This window comes from Leucoraja erinacea, chromosome 17, assembly GCF_028641065.1.
Source record: "Leucoraja erinacea ecotype New England chromosome 17, Leri_hhj_1, whole genome shotgun sequence".
Lineage (NCBI taxonomy): Eukaryota > Metazoa > Chordata > Chondrichthyes > Rajiformes > Rajidae > Leucoraja > Leucoraja erinaceus.
In genome coordinates, this window is record NC_073393.1 from 25,955,104 (window position 1) to 25,972,615 (window position 17,512).

At 43.1% G+C, this 17,512-nt stretch overlaps 1 protein-coding gene across 2 annotated transcripts in view; it reads left to right on the forward strand.

The window, feature by feature from the left end:
• The window catches only part of LOC129705330 (transcription factor Maf-like), a 354,539-nt gene that overhangs the window by 70,079 nt on the left and 266,948 nt on the right, over positions 1-17,512 (forward strand). Inside the window, exon 2 of one of the 2 annotated variants that reach the window (XM_055648852.1) lies at positions 1,017-1,327. The exons of the other annotated variant lie outside the window; for it this stretch is intronic. Within the exon in view, the coding sequence (XP_055504827.1) occupies positions 1,017-1,026 (10 nt within the window). The 3' untranslated portion in view covers positions 1,027-1,327. Of the gene's footprint in view, positions 1-1,016; positions 1,328-17,512 lie in introns of those variants that run through there. 2 annotated transcript variants of the gene reach the window in all.

A 17,512-nucleotide genomic window follows, 5' to 3' on the forward strand; every position in this document is an offset into this window, starting at 1 on the left:
CCAATAAACATGGGTAGGACAAGTTTGGAGGGATTTGGACCAAGCACAGGCAGGTGGGACTAGTGTAGCTGGGACATTTTGGTCGTTGTGGGCAAGTTGGGTCGAAGGGCCTGTTTCCACACTGTGACACTGTGACTCTAACTCTTAATCAGCTGAATAACCTCCTTCTTTACAGTAACAATTCTGAAAATCAAGGCTATAGCTCAGCAGTTTAGAGGAAACTAGAGATGGAAAACAAATGGAAGACTGGAAACTATCGTTTTAAGATCGAATTCAGGATGTTTTAATCAAGAACTGTTTTGATGCGGTCGGGAGTTTAATGTGGTCATTCTGGTGCTACCAGATGGACAGTACATTTACCAGCCACTCAAGAATGCATTGTATTATCCAGGAATTCAAACTAAATTTCCTGATCACTGCAATCAATCCCTGACAAAAATCATAATGGATTATAAAAAAAAACAAGATATTCAACATTTAATTTAAATAATATCCGTTAATAGATTTCTTTTAAAAAAAAGGTTATTTAGCTTGATGGATCCACAAAGTGCCAGAGTAACTCAGCAGGTCAGTCAGCATCTGTGGAGGGAAAGGCATAAGCGATGTTTCACACCTAAGTCCCTCCCTCTGGCTTTACATTTCAGCCCTCATCTCTCCATATGTGACACCCTGTTGTCTCATTTGCATCTCTAGCTTTTGTCACTTGGCCCACTCATCTGCCAATGAACCCCCCTCCCTCTCTCCTCACCCGTGTTCGTCGAGCACTTGCCAGGCTTTGTTTCCTGCCCCCGCCACTACTCTTTCCCAGCTTTCAACCCCCCTACTACAATGAGTCTGAGGAAGGGTCCCGCCCTGAAACGTCGCCTATCCAGTTCCCCCAAACTTGATAGGGCAGTGGATGGGAGGATCATGCGATGAAACCTCCAATGCACCCAATCAGAAATGGCAACACTAGCAGAGGTTTGCAGGACATCAGCAGTTTTGCCACTAATACCCCCTATTTTATGCGTCCACAGGGAGCTTTGACGATCATTACCTGGGACTGGCTGCCCAGGCAACTCCCAATCAACAGAGAGTGCAGGTAACCCATGGATTTTAATACACGTTCTCTCATTAATGAATTGGAAGTTGTGATCAAATCTGGATCTTGGTATACCAGTGGGAACAATGTCTTCTCACTTGGCAGTACACCTTTTAGGGTATCCAGTACCTATCTAGAGTCAAGAGTCAAAAGTGTTTTGTTGTCACATGGTCTGAAACAGAACAATTACATTCTTGCTTGCAGCAGCACAACAGATATGTAAAGAGAGTAATCTGTAAACACCATTAAGAACAACAAAAATGTTCAATATACAAAATAAACAAAATAATGATGGTGCAAAGACAAAAATGATTAAAAAAAAAACAAACCCCCCTAAGTCTATATAGTACGGAGCTTAGTTGGAGGTTGTGTTTAATAGCCTGATGGTTGTTGGGAAGAAGCTGCTCGCGAACCTGCATATTACAGTTTTCAGGTTCCTTTACCTTCATCTCGATGGCAGGAGTGAAACAAAAGCGTGGCCTTGTGGTGTGGGGTCCCTGATGCCTGGCTGCCTGATGATGAGGCAGGGCCTCCTGTAGATCCCTTCGATGGTGAAGAGGTCGGTACCCATGATGGAGCGGGCAGTATTCACCATTTCTGGCAATCTTCTTTATTCCTGGTTGTTTGAGCTGTCGAACCAGGCCGTGATGCAATCAGTCAATATGCTCTCTACTATATACCTGTAGACGTTCAAACTAGTATTCATTGACATACTGAATCCTCTAAGGAAGTACAGACATTTTGGGGGATTCCTTTATGATTGCATCAATGTGCTGGGTCCAGGACACATCTTCATGATGAATTCATTATCGTTCATCATTGTGGTTCTTGTATGTCATAAAGCTCTTTTTTCTTTTTGTATTGGAGATGGTAGCAGCCTCCCCTCACCACAAAGCGTGGCTTCTTCCCTTCTGATGGAAGGGAGAGAGTCAGGGATTTGACGCGTGTCAAAATGACAGCACGGTGTTCTGCAGAATGATAGGACTCTGGTCAAAGTAACAATTCCCCATCTGTTGAGTTCTCAATTTCCGCCATGCTCCCCCCACCGCCCCCCTCCTCCCCTCCCTCCAGCTCCCCCAAGAGGCAAAGCATTAATCAGACAGCAGACAGTTCCTATTGTGCGAACAGATTGTGCTTTGTACGTGGGATCTAAGGATTGGGAAAACAGAACAGAAAACGTACGATATAATTTACTTCTGAAAAGTGTATTCCATTAATACTTTCAAACACTTCTCTTGGTGACTAAATCAATGATTAGTCTTGCTTCAATACTATGAGAGAACAAGAAATAAGACGGTAAAGTTCTCGTGAATCAGGGTGGATTTGTAGCACACAGGGCAACCCTCAGTTGTACAACCATCTGAGCCTATTGTGAATACTAGTCGCGAAAGTACTTTTTGATATATCTATATCCGCTATCATTACTCACAATTTTACTTTGCGAAACTCAAAGTGTTGGAGGATCTCAACGGGTCAGGCAGCATCTGTGGTAGGAAATGGACAGGTAACGTTTCAGGTCGGGACCCTTCATAGAGTCAGAGTCATACAGTATGGAAACAGGCCCTTCGGCCCAACTTGCCCACACTGACCAACATGACCTGTCTACATTAGTCCCTCCTGCTTGTGTTTGGCCCGAATCCCTCTAAACCTATCCTTAACATGTTCCTCTCTAAATGTTTCTTACACACAGCAATAGTACCTGCCTCAATAGTACCTGCCTTCTCCGACAGCTCATTCCATACACCCACCATCCATTTTGTAAAAATGTTACCCCCTCAGGTTCGTATTATTAAATCCCCCCCCGCCCCCCCCCCACCAACCCCTCAAACTTAAACCTATGTCTGTTTCCCTCTACTCTGGGGAAGAGACACTGTGTTTACCTGATCTATTCCTCTCATGATCTTATACACCTCTATAAGATCACCCCTCATCCTCCTGCACTTCAAGGAATTGACAATAGACAATAGACAATAGGTGAAGGAGTAGGCCATTTGACCCTTCGAGCCAGCACCACCATTCAATGTGATCATGGCTGATCATCCCCAATCAGTACCCGATTCCTGCCTTCTCCCCATATCCCCTGACTCCGCTATCTTTAAGAGCCTTATCTAGCTCTCTCTTGAAAGTATCCAGAGAACCGGCCTCCACTGCCCTCTGAGGCAGAGAACTCCACACTCACAATTCTCTGTGAGAAAAAGTGGTTCCTCGGCTCCATTCTAAATGGCTTACCCCTTATTCTTAAACTGTGGCCCCTGGACTCCCCCAACATCGGGAACATGTTTCCTGTCTCTAGCCTGTCCAAACCCTTAACAATCTTATATGTTTCCATAAGATACCCTCTCATCCTTCTAAACTCCAGAGTGTACAAGCCCAGCCGCTCCATTCTCTCAGCATATGACAGTCCCGCCATCCCGGGAATTAACCTTGAAAACCTATGCTGCACTCCCTCAATAGCAAGAATGTCCTTCCTCAAATTAGGGGACCAAAACTGCATACAATACTCTAGGTGTGGTCTCTGGGCTCTGTGTAACTGCAGAAGGACCTCTTTGCTCCTATACTCGACTCCTCTTGTTATAAATGCCATTTGCTTTCTTCACTGCCTGCTGTACCTGCATGCCTACTTTCATATACCGATGAACAAGGACCCCCAGACCCCATTGTACTTCCCCTTTTCCCAACTTGATGCTATTTAGATAGTAATCTTCCTTCCTGTTTTTGATACCAAAGTGGATAACCTCACATGTATCTACATTAAACTTCATCTGCCATGCATCTGCACACTCCCCCAACCTGTCCAAGTCACCCTGCATTCTCATAGCATCCTCCTCACAGTTCACACTGCCACCCAGCTTTGTTTCATCTGAAAATTTGCTAATGTTATTTTGAATCCCTTCATTCAAATCTTTGATGTATATTGTAAATAGCTGCGGTCCCAGCACGGAGCCTTGCGGTACCCAGAATTGAGTCCCAGCCTGCTCAATCTCTCCCGATTTTAGACAACATTCGTCAGATTTTGGCTCCACAATTTTTCTTTGTCATTCAGTCGGCAGGTTTATATCACTGGCAAGTTTCATCCACTGGCCCCTCTTCGCAGAGTAGCGTAACTTAAAAAAAAATATTGGGTTGGATTGCACTGATTTCCAGCCAGAAGACACATCTGATTCCTTGTTCCACCCTCGAATTGCACCTAGAGGCATTGCATCCAGGGGCATTCCATAACAGAAGAATTAGAAACAAAGAACTGCAGATGCCAGTTTATACACAAAAGGTGCTGGAGTAACTCAGGAGGTCAGGCAGCATCTTTGGAGAACATGGATAAGTGACATTTTGGGTCGAGACTCTTCTAGGTCAAGAGGCCACAGGTACATTGCACATCCACCCACAACATTAAGCTAACCATATCTAGTGCATCAAAAGCAGCCTTCTTCTCTTGTACAAGGTCACCGTCCTTTTTTGCAGAGGTAAGTTTACCTTTAAGGTGAGAGGAGCTAAGTTGAAAGATATGTGAGAGAAGATTTACATACATCCTAAGCACGTTTGTGTGATTAAATATTTTTTTGTGGATTACTTCTAGTGATGGTGCACGTTTGGAGAATCAGGATGGAGTAGATGAAAATGTGAGAGAAATGGTTTGCAGCAAAATAAATTGGGAAATAGTATTAATACCTGCCCCAATATAGCATTGCTGGATGCTGGTTATAACAAAATAAGAATGGAGATATTGTATGGAAAAATTGTTTGTACATTTTCTATATAGTATAATCAAATAATACATAAACTTACCAGCCACGCGTACAAAAATAGGAAAAAAAGGGTCTGTTGTTTGAATTGCATGAGGCTCATTTGTAGCATAACTATCAACTGGGTTTAATGACCTGCTTCTATGCTTGTAGTAAAGGTAACTAAAATATAGTGGGAGAGAAATTCAATCATGGTTGCTTACACTGAAAGCCCCATCTGCCATTAGCTGTGGGTTATTCTCCACATCTGAAATTCAGTCCTGTTCTGTTCAAATAAGCTAAAAATATGAATGTGGAGACAGGCTGAAGAAGGGTTCCACCGTTCCAAGGTGAAAAGTCACCCATCCATTTTCTCTAGGGTTGATGCCTGACCCGCTGAAGTACTCCAGTACTTTGTGTCTTTCCCTGGGAATGGGTTAGCAAAGGATTAATGTAAAAAATGGTTGTCTGGTGGTCAGTACAGACTCGGTGGGCTGAAGTGCTCTCTGTGACCATATGACCCAATGCCGATTATTAATGTGATTGAAATGTTTCAATCGCTTCCTTTGTATTGTTTTTTTAAATAGCGTTTTGTGTAAAGAGTGAAAGTAAAAGCAAAACGTGAAACATTTGAATGTGGTAAGTTGATTTTTAGTTGGCCTCACTAATCCATAACACTTAATTCATAGCATTAATAAGCATATCCTGAAACCACCAAATTCAATGAGATTGATGCACACTATTATCTAATATGGGCAAACATTATCCAGTGCATTGTTTTGATTGCCAATACCTGATGTACCACCATAACCACAGGCTCGAGTCGGATAGAAGATCCTCCACAGTAAACCACTCCTGACAACCACATTTGAAGATGCTGACCACAGCACTTGTAAGGGAGAATTGAAGCAATGTGTGGCCTCTACATTGCATCGTACAAGCAACACCCACAAACAGGCACAGGGAAGAACTCAAATAAAATGTAAAAAAATGGCAAAGTAATCAGTGACGCTCTCACCCCTTGAATAAATAAATTAAAGAAAGTTACAACCACCTTTTGTTCAAGGGAGGCACCGTGACAAAATGATGGAGTTGCTGCCTTACAGCACCAGAGACCCAGGTTCGATCTTGACTATGGCCGCTATCTGTATGGAGTTTGCATGTTCTCCCTGTGACTACATGGGTCTTCTCCGGGTGCTCTGGTTTCCTTCCACATTCCAAAAATGTGCAGATTTGTAAGGTAAATTGGTTTCTGTAAATTGTCCTTAGTGTGTGGGATAAAGCTAGTGTATTGGTGATCATCGGTTGGCACGATTTGATGGGCCGAAGGGCCTGTTTCCTCAATGTATCTACAAATCAAACTGTTACTTAACACTTTGGTCTTCTTGGTTACTAATGTGGAGGCGCCATCTGTTTATTGGGATGTTTTGCAAAGGAGATTGCATCACTAATCGTATACTCCAGTTAGTAAATACATCTAGAAGCAAGAATCTACCCGGATGTAAGTAGATGGATCCATATTGTTTATTTTACACACCATTACCAAAAAGCAAGATGACTCCTTATACGTAATATATATGTGAATTAAATAAACTACAAGTAAAGTAAAAATCAGAATAATGGCAGAATGGTTTGAGTCATTGAGCTAATATTCAGAGGTTTGAATATCAATTCAGAGACATTCAGAACCAGAGGAATTTTATTTCAAATGATTATATAAATGATTATATAAATCTATTTGTTAACATGCTACTATTAGCAGTGGGAAGCTACTAAATGATTACATATTCCCTGCAAGACTCAACCCCGACACTGATGGAAAGCTCCGCTCTTTATGTAGGCTGGTCTTTACCTGACTCTAGTTTCTCCGGTCATATAATCCTCAGCTACAACCTCAGTTCAGGAGCCATTAGAGATGGGCTATAAATGTTGTCAGTGGCTGAGATGGCCACATCTTGTTTGAAAAAGTAAACTAGCATCTGCAGTTCCTTCCTACACATTCAATCCATTTCCCCTGCATTGCAATTTGTTCCTCCTTGATGCTCTGTCCATTCTACAGTTTACCACTGTCCACATCTTTGCTTCTGAGCACTTTGTCCAAATCATCTCTTCTAGCTTCTCCAGACTCATAAGGTAACCAAAGCATTCTATCCTCAGAATCACTAAAGCTTTTTTTGCACCACGAGTCCCTAGAATCTTTTTTGAGGTAACCAGAATCGATGCAGCCAAACCAATATTGGATAGGGCTTCATGTAACTACTGCCCTGAACTCATAGAGTCATAGTCATACAGTGTGGAAACAGCCCCTTTAGCCCAACGTGCCCACAACGACCAACTTGTCCCATCAAAACTAATCCCACTTGCCTGTGTTTGGCCCATATCCCTCTGAACCTGTCCCATCTATGTACCTGTCTAATTGCGTCTTAAACGTTGCAACAGTCAACTACCACCTCTGACAGCTTGTTCCATAGACACACCACCTTTTGGGAGAAAAAATGTATAACTGTTTTCTCCACCTGTCAGTGCAGTTTTTTAAATGAATGATCGCAATAATAATTGCACCTGGCAAAAAAAAAAATTAAAGATTGCTCGGACAAATTTCCTGCCTAGAATGAGAAAGTTTTCTCTGACTAAAATTGCCATTAACGGCAAAATTGGTCAAGGGGACAGACATGTTTTGTGAAATGTAGAAGTGTATAATTGCCACAAAATGATGGGTGGATGAGATGCATGGCGACTGTCCTACACTGAGTCAGGTGTGGGGCTGCATTCGTCCTTTGATCTGCTGCTGGGCTTGTCCTTCAAGCCTCCAGACAGCCCGCAACCCTCACCGAGGACTGCAGCAACATTTTCTGCTTCAGCGGTACGCATGATGTAATGCGTCTGCCTCTCTACCTCGCTCCGAGAGAGAGAGAGAGAGAGAGAGAAAAACAACCCACAAATTAAAACATGGAAAGAAAAATCGATAAGTGAGTGGTCAGCAAATTGGCGACGGAGAGCGGATGCTCTATAATAATGCGCGGAGTGCAACACCTAATACAAAGCAGGATCACATTGCAGTCCTGAAAACACCACCTCGTGTTTGGTGCATGTTTTAATGCATTATATCATGATTTCATATATATTTTTAGTCTGAGTTTTAAAACTCATTCCAGCGCATTAAGCTACTGCCAATTTCAGATTGAACTTTTTTTATGTCCCTGATGTTGAGTAACTTAAGGAATTCTTAATGTCAGTTTGTCCTATGACAGGAAGCAGACAGGTGTGAAAATTGAGCCATAGAGCCATACAGTACGGAACTAGGTCCTTTAGCCCAAATCGCCCATGCTGACCAAGATGCCCATTCTAATCTAGCCCTATTTGCCCATGTTTGCCCACATCCATTCTCAAACTTTCCAAATGGCAGAGCTGGTTCTACAAATATTTCATAAAAATACCTGTTCCCTTGACCAATTTTTTTGTTGATGGGAATTTTACTCAGAAACGGCGGCACAGTGATGCAGCGGTAGAGTTGATGCCTTACAGCACTAGAGACCAGGGTTCGATCCTGACTACAGGTGCTGTCTATACAGAGTTTGTACATTCTCCCTGTGACTGCATGGGTTTTCTCCGGGTGCTCCGGTTTCCACCCACGTTCCAAAGATGTGTAGGATTGTAGGTTAATTGGCGTAAGTAGGTTGTAAAAAATGTCCCTAAGTGTGTACGACACTGTTTGTGTATGGAGTGACCGCTGGTCGGAGCGGTCTTGCTGGGCTGAAGGGTCTGTTTCCGGGCTGTATCTCTAGTCTAAAATAAAGTCTGAAGCTAAATAACCATTTGTGTGCATTTGAAAGTAATTTCAGCATGTAAAGTGTTAATGCCATTAATTCCTAGCCGTCCAGATTCACTCTGACTTAGCAGTGGAAAGAGAAAGGGAAAAATGACCTCCGGAAATAGGATTTTCACACTTGGTTACTTTGAACCCAAGCATCTCATGCTTCTGTTGCAGAGAGAGTTCCAGCTATTGAACAACAGCGATTGTGATACTCGTTGTACAGGCTTGTGACTCGAGGGTTGTTGGGGCTTTCAAAACGTGAAGGCAACATATAATGCACCAAGAGTGAAGGTCTTCACAAAGCAATGCTTAATGAGAACACTCCAGGGGAGGAGACTTGGGCAAAAAAAAATCACAGGGGGATATCAGACCTTGAACTTGTCACAACAGCAATAAATAGATTAATACGTCAGGCTGTGCAGAAGAATGCTGGGGCCAGGGTAAAATTGAACATAGATGGCAATAAAGATTAGAACTTTGAGTATAGAGAATATTAGAAGGACCATAACATGTTAAAATAAATTTAAAATAAGATTTAAATAAAATCATTTGATGCAAGAATATCAAAACTAGAAGTCAGTTCTCTATCAAGGTCTCAATGTCTTTTTACCATTGTTTATTTTAAGGGAAAATTATTGAGGGTTTATGAATTGTGGGGAAATAGAGTTAAGATGTGGATCAGCCATGATAATCCCTTCATGGTGAGAGGTGAGGGATTTTGGGTGTCACCATTCAGATGCTCAACTTTCCATCCACCAGTCTTTAGCAACCTCATGGGACCCAAACCTGATTCATTTTCTCTCGGATTTGCTTCCACCTTGGTGCCACCTGAAATGGTATTCACCGTTAAAGCTATTTGAACAATGCAAACCCTGCAACCTGAACGAAAGGGGAAAAATAAGATAGAGGTAGGATAACAGATAGGGTAAATGCACAGTCTTTTGCCAGGAATAGGGGAATCCAAGAACCAGGGGATATAAGTTTAAAGTGAGGGGGGAAGATTTAATAGGAACCTATGAGGCAACTTTTTCCACAGGCAGGCGGGTGGGTCTCCGTGTAGATGGGGCATCTTGGGCGGTATGGGCAATTTGGGCCAGAGGGCCTGTTTCTTAGCTGTATGATTCTATGACTCTATGACTTTAAGAAAGACGTTACAAAAGCTCCTGTGCCTGCATGTGGTCCATATTTCATTAATCCCTGCATATCCATGTGTTCATCTAAAAGCTTCTTAAATGCCACTATCATGTCTGCCTCCGAGTTAGACAGAGCTCTAGGGGTTAGTGGAATCAAGGGATATGGGGAGGGCAGGCACGGGTTATTGATTGGGGCGATCAGCCATGATCACAATTAATTTGAAACATATAAGATTGTTAAGGGCTTGGACACGCTAGAGGCAGGAAACATGTTCCCGATGTTGGGGGAGTCCAGAACCAGGGGTCACAGTTTAAGAATAAGTAGTAAGCCATTTAGAACGGAGACAAGGAAACACTTTTTCTCACAGAGAGTGGTGAGTCTGTGGAATTCTGTGCCTCAGAGGGCGGTGGAGGCAGGTTCTCTGGATGCTTTCAAGAGAGAGCTAGATAGGGCTCTTAAAAATAGCGGAATCAGGGGATATGGGGAGAAGGCAGGAACGGGATACTGATTGGGGATGATCAGCCATGATCATATTGAATGGTGGTGCTGGCTCGAAGGGCTGAATGGCCTGCTCCTGCACCTATTGTCTATTGTCTATTGAATGGCGGTGCTGGCTCAAAGGGCCGAATGGCCTCTTCCTGCACCTATTTTCTATTTCTATGTTTTCTATGTTTTCCACCATTACCCATGGGAGCTTATTCCAGGCACCCACCACTCTATGTAATAGAACTAGCCCTGCATATCTTCTTTAAACTATTCTCCTCTCAACTGAAAGCTATGTCCTCTGTATATTTTGTGTGCATGTGTCTGTGATGCAGCTGAGAGCAAGATTTTTTATCTTATCTGTACCTTTGAAGTTTAGTTTATTGTCACGTGTACCGAGGTACAGAGAAAGCATTTTGCTGCATGCTAACCAGTCAGTGGAAAGACAATACCTGATTACAATCGAGCCATCCACAGTGTACAGATACATGATAAAGGGAGTAGAGGTTTTAAAGAGCGTACTTGCACATATAACAATAAACTTGTTGCCTCATCCCCATTTCAAAGCTCCAGCCAGGAAATGACCCTTGGTACTATTATTTCAATTGAGCAAACATCTACTCTTCACAGGGGCATTATCCCATTTGTTAAAACAGCAAAAAACAGATCTCAAGTCAGTGATTTAAATGTACAAGTATTTGGACCTGACATCACCATTTAAAGGATGTCAAAATCTGTTACACTACCAATTTTACACAGCAAAACAATGTGAATTCCAAAAATGAAGCCTGCCTTTAAATCCCCTGAGAGGAAACCCCACCTCTCCAATTTGTGTTTGTTTGTGTTTGACCACAAATGAACAGCAAAATCAAATCACAGCTCACTCTAAATTTATGCACTGTGAAATTAATTATCTTTATTTTCCCTCCCCAAAAGGAAAGGTTAATTTCTGTAATGCATTTACTGTCAATGAGTTTAGGGATATTTTTCAAGGGAGCTCTGGTGCACATTCCATCAGCATGAACTGCTGCCATGTGAAGCGAATCGCAGAACAACGCCAGGGATGAATGACATTATCGGAGCTGGCAGGCAACACAGTGTATGCACTGGAGATTGCCATCACAATCTGTTACAGCCATCAACCTTCAAGTCGCACATAAACAAGATTGAATGAACAGCGCAAACCATCCGTATGACATCATGTACAAGTTTACAAGATACACTGTTCAGGGGCCTGGCTACATCCATGCAAAGGGTATAAGGGCACCTCCAACAGTGCACTTCATGCACTGCTGAGAACACATGCTGAACGCCCATGCTGTGCTACACTGGGCCGGTCTGGTGTGTGGTCTGTTAATAATATTGAGAAGCGAGCTTCTTGGTTCTTTGAAAAAATAAGGTCACAAAGTGTTGGAGTAAGTCAGCAGATCAGGCAGCATCTCTGGAGAACATAGATACGTGACGTTTTGGGTTGGAACCTTCTTCAGACTAATAGTGGGGGTAGGAAGTTGGGACAGAGGAGAGGCAGGACAAAGCATGGAGGGCAATCGGCCAAAGTCCTGTCCCGACCTCCCATCTACCTCATTGGAGATCTTTGAACTCTTTTAAATCTGACTTTATCAGACTTAATGTTACATCTTGCACTAAATATTGTGCCCTTTATCCTTTATCTGTGCACAGTGATTGTATTCATGTAAAGTCTTTTTTTTACTGGGTAGCACGCAAAGAAAAGCTTTTCACTATATCTCGGTGGTACATGTGAATCAGAATCACGCTTTATTCGCCAAGTATGTTTTGCAACATACGAGGAATTTCATTGACCAGGTCAGTCATACAATTAAAAGCAACAAATCACTCAAAAACACATTTTAACATGAACATCCACCACAGTGACTCCTACACATTCCGCACTGTGATGGAAGGCGATATAAAGTTCAAGTCCTTCCTTTTGTTCTTCCTCGGTCAGGGGCCTCGAGCCCTCCGTTGACGGGACGGTCTTGATTCCCGTAGCCGGCTGCGTACGGGCCCACTGCATCGAGATGTTCAGCTCCTGCATCAGGTGAATGTCAGCTCCCCCGCGCTGGGCGATCGAACCTCGCATTAGGGCTGGTCGAGCCTTCCGCGGCGTTGGAGCTCACGACTAGCCTCTCCTGAGACTGCGAGCCCTAGATGGTAAGTCCACAGTGATCACGGTGGGAGCGATCCCAGGTAAGGGATCCGCTCCGATGTTAAGTCTACGCCCCGCAATGGGGCTCACGACAGTCTGAGGAGGCCTCCAGCTCCAGCGATGGTAGGCCGCAGAGCCCGGAGAATGTGATCCGAAAATTGATCACATCTCCGGGAAGGTAGGAACTTGAAAAAAAGTTCCCCCCCGATCCCCTCCCCCCTCCTCCCGCATAAAACATACCGAAGAACATTAAAACAAACTTTGAACGCACTAAAAAATAACAAAAAGAAAGAAAAAACGAACAGACTGCCAGCGGAGCTGCCATCTCTCCGGCGCCCATGATGGTCTTGAACAAACAATGAACATAATGAACCCACCTCAATCAACCCTAATGAACAAACAAACAATAACAGAATACCCAAATAAAGTGATACAACTTTACAGATTTGTGTCAAATGCAATTGTTACTCTGTCTTAGTCGTTTCAGGGTGGCACAGTGTCACAGTGATAGTTACTACCTTACAGCTACAGAAACCCGGGTTCGATCCTGACTACGGGTGCAGTTTGTACAGAACTTTAATATTCTCCCTGTGACCAAGTGGGTTTTCTCCAGGTGCTCCGGTTTTCTTCGTGCAGGTTTGTAGGATAATTGACTCCAGTGAAATCGTAAATTCGCCTTGGTGTGTAGGATAGTGCTAGCGTACGGGGTGATTGCTGGTCAGCACAGACTCGGTGGGCTGAAGGGCCTGTTTCCGTGCTGTATCTCTAAAGTCTAATGTCTAAATCGTGGACCAAATAACTTTGCCACAGAGCTGACAGAATAGTGATTTTGGATTCACAGATGAGGATTGTGTGGTGAGAGTCAAACATGCTTAAATGGTTTGATATCATCAGTTAATGAAAATAAATTAATGTTCTTAAGTGATAAGAGCAGAGTCAGGCCATTCGGTCCATCAAGTCTACTCCACCATTCAATCATGGCTGATCTATCTTTCTCTTTCAACCCATTCTCCTGCCTTTTCCCTATAACCCCTGATACCCGTATTAATCAAAAATATAAATTTCTGCCTTAAAAATATTAATTGGCCTCAACAGTCTTGTGGCAATGAATTCCACATTCACTAAAAATAATCCTCCTCATCATCTCCTTCCTAAAGGTACATCCTTTTATTCCAGGAATTAATACAATCAACCAGATAAACAGAGTTCACATGGCTTACAATGTTCAAGCCTCTTGATGAGTCTTCACTGTCTGCGATATTTTACATAATGTTGTAATTTAAGGCAGAGGTTTAGTTCGTTTTAGGTCAGTTCTGATTTTAAATGTCTTCCACATTTTGACAGATAATAGTGTTTGGATTAGGTAACATGGTGACTGCATGAGAATGACTAGACTTTTTTGCAGATGATCACCATGCTATCCTCCAACTGATCTTTAATAGAACAGCTATGCCACGAGAAAGGACTATTGCCTGTTCCTGCGATGTGTCATTCTGTAATGTTGGTGACTTTTGGGATGAGAAAGGAGATGGGTTTTGTTGGGCGGTTCTTTAAAATTGTGGCTGCATGTAATGGGCCGACCAGCCTTCTCATGTAGTACATCATTCACGAATATGACTTTTTTTTTTTTCTTTTTTTTTTTTTTTTTTTGTTTTGTATGGATATATTGACATTTGGTCTGTTCTATTAATTTAATCAAACTCTGTAAAGCACTTTAGTTCAAATACTGGTTTTGTTGAAAAGTGCTATATAAATAAAGATTATTATTATTATTATTACCATACAATTGATGGATGTTAAGTAAATTTAAGAAACATTTCTATGGAATTGCCTCTTTGTATTTTTATCTGATCAAAACACTGGAAATCCTCAGCCAGGATAGCGCAGTGGTGCACGGGTAGAACTGCTGCCTCACAGTGCCAGAGACCTGGGTTCGATTCTGACCTTGGGTACTGTCTGCGTGGAATTTGCATGTTCTCTCAGTGACTGCATGGGGTTGCTCTTTGTGCTCTGGTTTCCTCCCACGTACCAAAGATGACTGGGATTGGAGGATAATTGTGTACACAATGCATGAAAGAGTGGGATAACATAGAATTAGTGAGAATGGATGATCCATGGACATTGCGGACTCCATGAGCCAAAGGGCCAGCTTCAATGCTATCTCTCTAAACAAAACCAGCCAGACATCATGCTGAGTGTTTTCATTTCATATTTCCAGCATCTGCAGTATTTTGATTTTCTGCTCTTTCCTGCATGTGTCTTCTGGCTATTTATCAATTTAGAGTCATAGTCATACAGCACGGAAACAGGCCCTTTGGTCCAACGCGTCCATGCTGACCAAGATGCCTAACTAAGCTAGGCTCATTTGCTGCACTTGGCCCATATCCCTCCTATCCAGGTATCTGTCCAAGTCATAGAGACATAGATAGAGTCATCCAGCATGTTACAGGCCCTTCGGCCCAACTTGCGCATGCTGACTAACATATCCCATATAAAATGTAGCCCCATCTGCCTGCTTCAGGCCCATATCCCTTTAAACCTACCCTATCCAAGCACCTGTCTAAATGTTTCTTAAATGTTGCTATAGTACCTGTCTCAATTACCTCCTCCAGTAGCTTGTTCCATACACCTACCACCCTTTGTGTAAAAACGTTACCCCTCGGGTTCCCAATAAATCTACCCCCCCCATCACATTAAACCCAATTTCAACTTCCGCACTCTGGGCAAAATACGTTTACCCGATCTATTCCTGCCATGATTTTGTACACCTCTGTAAGATCACCGCTCATCCTCCTGCGCTCCAAGGAATAAAACCCTAGTTTGCTCAACCTCTCCCGATCACTCAGTTGCACGAATCCTGGCAACATTCTGGTAAATCCTCTCTGAACTCTTTCACGCTTGACACCATCTTTCCGATAACATGGTGACCTAGTGTCTTTCCCTGTGTTTTTGCTTTGCATTAAAAAACAACCCTAAAAACATTTTTAAAACTTCGAATAGAATAGCATTCCTTTGTCACAATAGATTGACCACTGAAAGCGTGAGCTGTAACCCAAGTCCCTTGGGTGCTGTTCATATCTCAGTGGTCGGCAGGATGGTAACAGCCAGAGAGAATTGAGCTGATGCAGGAAGCGGACAAGAGCATCAATCATTGGGAAACCTAGGAGACAGGCCAAGACTCAGAGCAGCCAAATACCTGGAGTGGGAGAGAAGACCAGGTAACTAGCAATATGTTGACGTGTAAAAATAGCTTGGCTTCGTGAAAGTGCAACACCTAAGGGGAGAAAGCGAGGAGGATGGAAAGGGGAAGAGTCTCTAGTTCCTGGAGCTACGTGAATTAAAATTGTAGATAGTGTGGTACCTCTTGCTGGGTTAGGACTAACCTGAGAACTATTTAAAATGTCAAGGGTTGTTGCGCAGTCAGAGGTGCGGCTCTTTGGATCAAACGTCGAAGTGAGGTTTTGTCTGCGGTCTTTGGTAGATCTACAAGATTCCATGGCTGCTGTGTGTACGAAAAGGGATTCTCCCTGAAGTAGCTCGACAGCGGAAAATCTAGACACATACATCATAATGCAGTACTTAAGTAACATTGCACTTTGTATCCTTATGCATGTGATGTTCAGCTTTCTCAAGTAGGAGGCTGCTTTCCCAAAGGTGGGACAGTGGTAGAGTTGCTGCCTTACAGCAGCAGAAACCTGGGTTTGATCCTGACTACTGGTGCTGCCTGTACGGAGTTTGTACGTTCTCCCTGTGACCGCGTGGGTTTTCTCCAGGTGCTCCGGTTTCCTCCCACATTCCAAATACGTATGGGATTGTATGTTAATTGGCTTTGGTAAAAAATCGTAAATTGTCCCTCGTGTGTAGGGTAGTGTTAGTTCATGGGGTGATCGCTGGTCGGCATGGACTGGGTAGGCCTGTTTCCATTTTGTACCTCTAAAGTCTCTAAAGGTGCAGAGGACACTTTGTAGCAGATTGAAGAGTTGCCCGATTGTTCAGACCAGTACTTATCTCGCATTCAACACCTTTAAAATCAGATGAATCAGTCACGTTTACCCATGGGAGCTTGCTGTGCACAAAATGGCTGCCGTGATTCCTACATGATGATGGTGAAGACACTTCATTAGCTGCAAAAAACTGTGGCATTTCCCGAGATGATGGAAGTGGAGACAATTACAGCAGTTTTCAAATCGTCAAGAGTCACGACTGAGGAGTGTTTAATTGTCAAATGTACCAAAAGCAGAACAATGAAATTCTAAAGGGCCTGTCCCACGAGCATGCGACTACATGCAGCAAGCGCAACCTAACGTGGTCGCTTGAGCCGTACGGCCTCGCGGGGCCGGTCCAACTACGATCGCCGGAGCCGTATGGAGTTGTGCGGAGCTGGTCTCAATGCAAGGAGTATTCATAATAAGGTGGATGAGTTGAATGTGCAGATAGCCATTAATGATTATGATATAGTTGGGATCACGGAGACATGGCTCCAGGGTGACCAAGGCTGGCAGCTGAACATCCAGGGATATTCAATATTCAGGAGGGATAGAGAGAAAGGAAAAGGAGGTGGGGTAGCGTTGCTGGTTAGAGAGGAGATTAACGCAATGGAAAGGAAGGACATTAGTTTGGAGGATGTGGAATCGGTATGGGTAGAGCTGCGAAACATTAAGGGGCAGAAAACGCTGGTGGGTGTTGTGTACAGGGTACCTAACAGTAGTAGTGAAGTTGGAGATGGTATCAAACAGGAAATTAGAAATGCGTGCGACAAAGTTAAAACAGTTATAATGGGGGACTTCAATCTACATATAGATTGGGTGAATCAAATTGGCAGGGGTGCTGAGGAAGAGGATTTCTTGGAATGTATGCGGGATAGTTATCTAAATCAACATGTAGAGGAACCAACGAGAGAGCAAGTTGTTTTAGACTGGGTATTGAGTAATGAGTAAGGGTTAGTTAGCAGTCTTGTTGTACGTGCCCCCTTGGGCAAGAGTGACCATAATATGGTTGAGTTCTTTATTAGGATGGAGAGTGACATTGTTAATTCAGAAACAATGGTTCTGAACTTAAAGAAAGGTAACTTTGAGGGTATGAGACGTGAATTGGCCAAGATTGACTGGCAATTA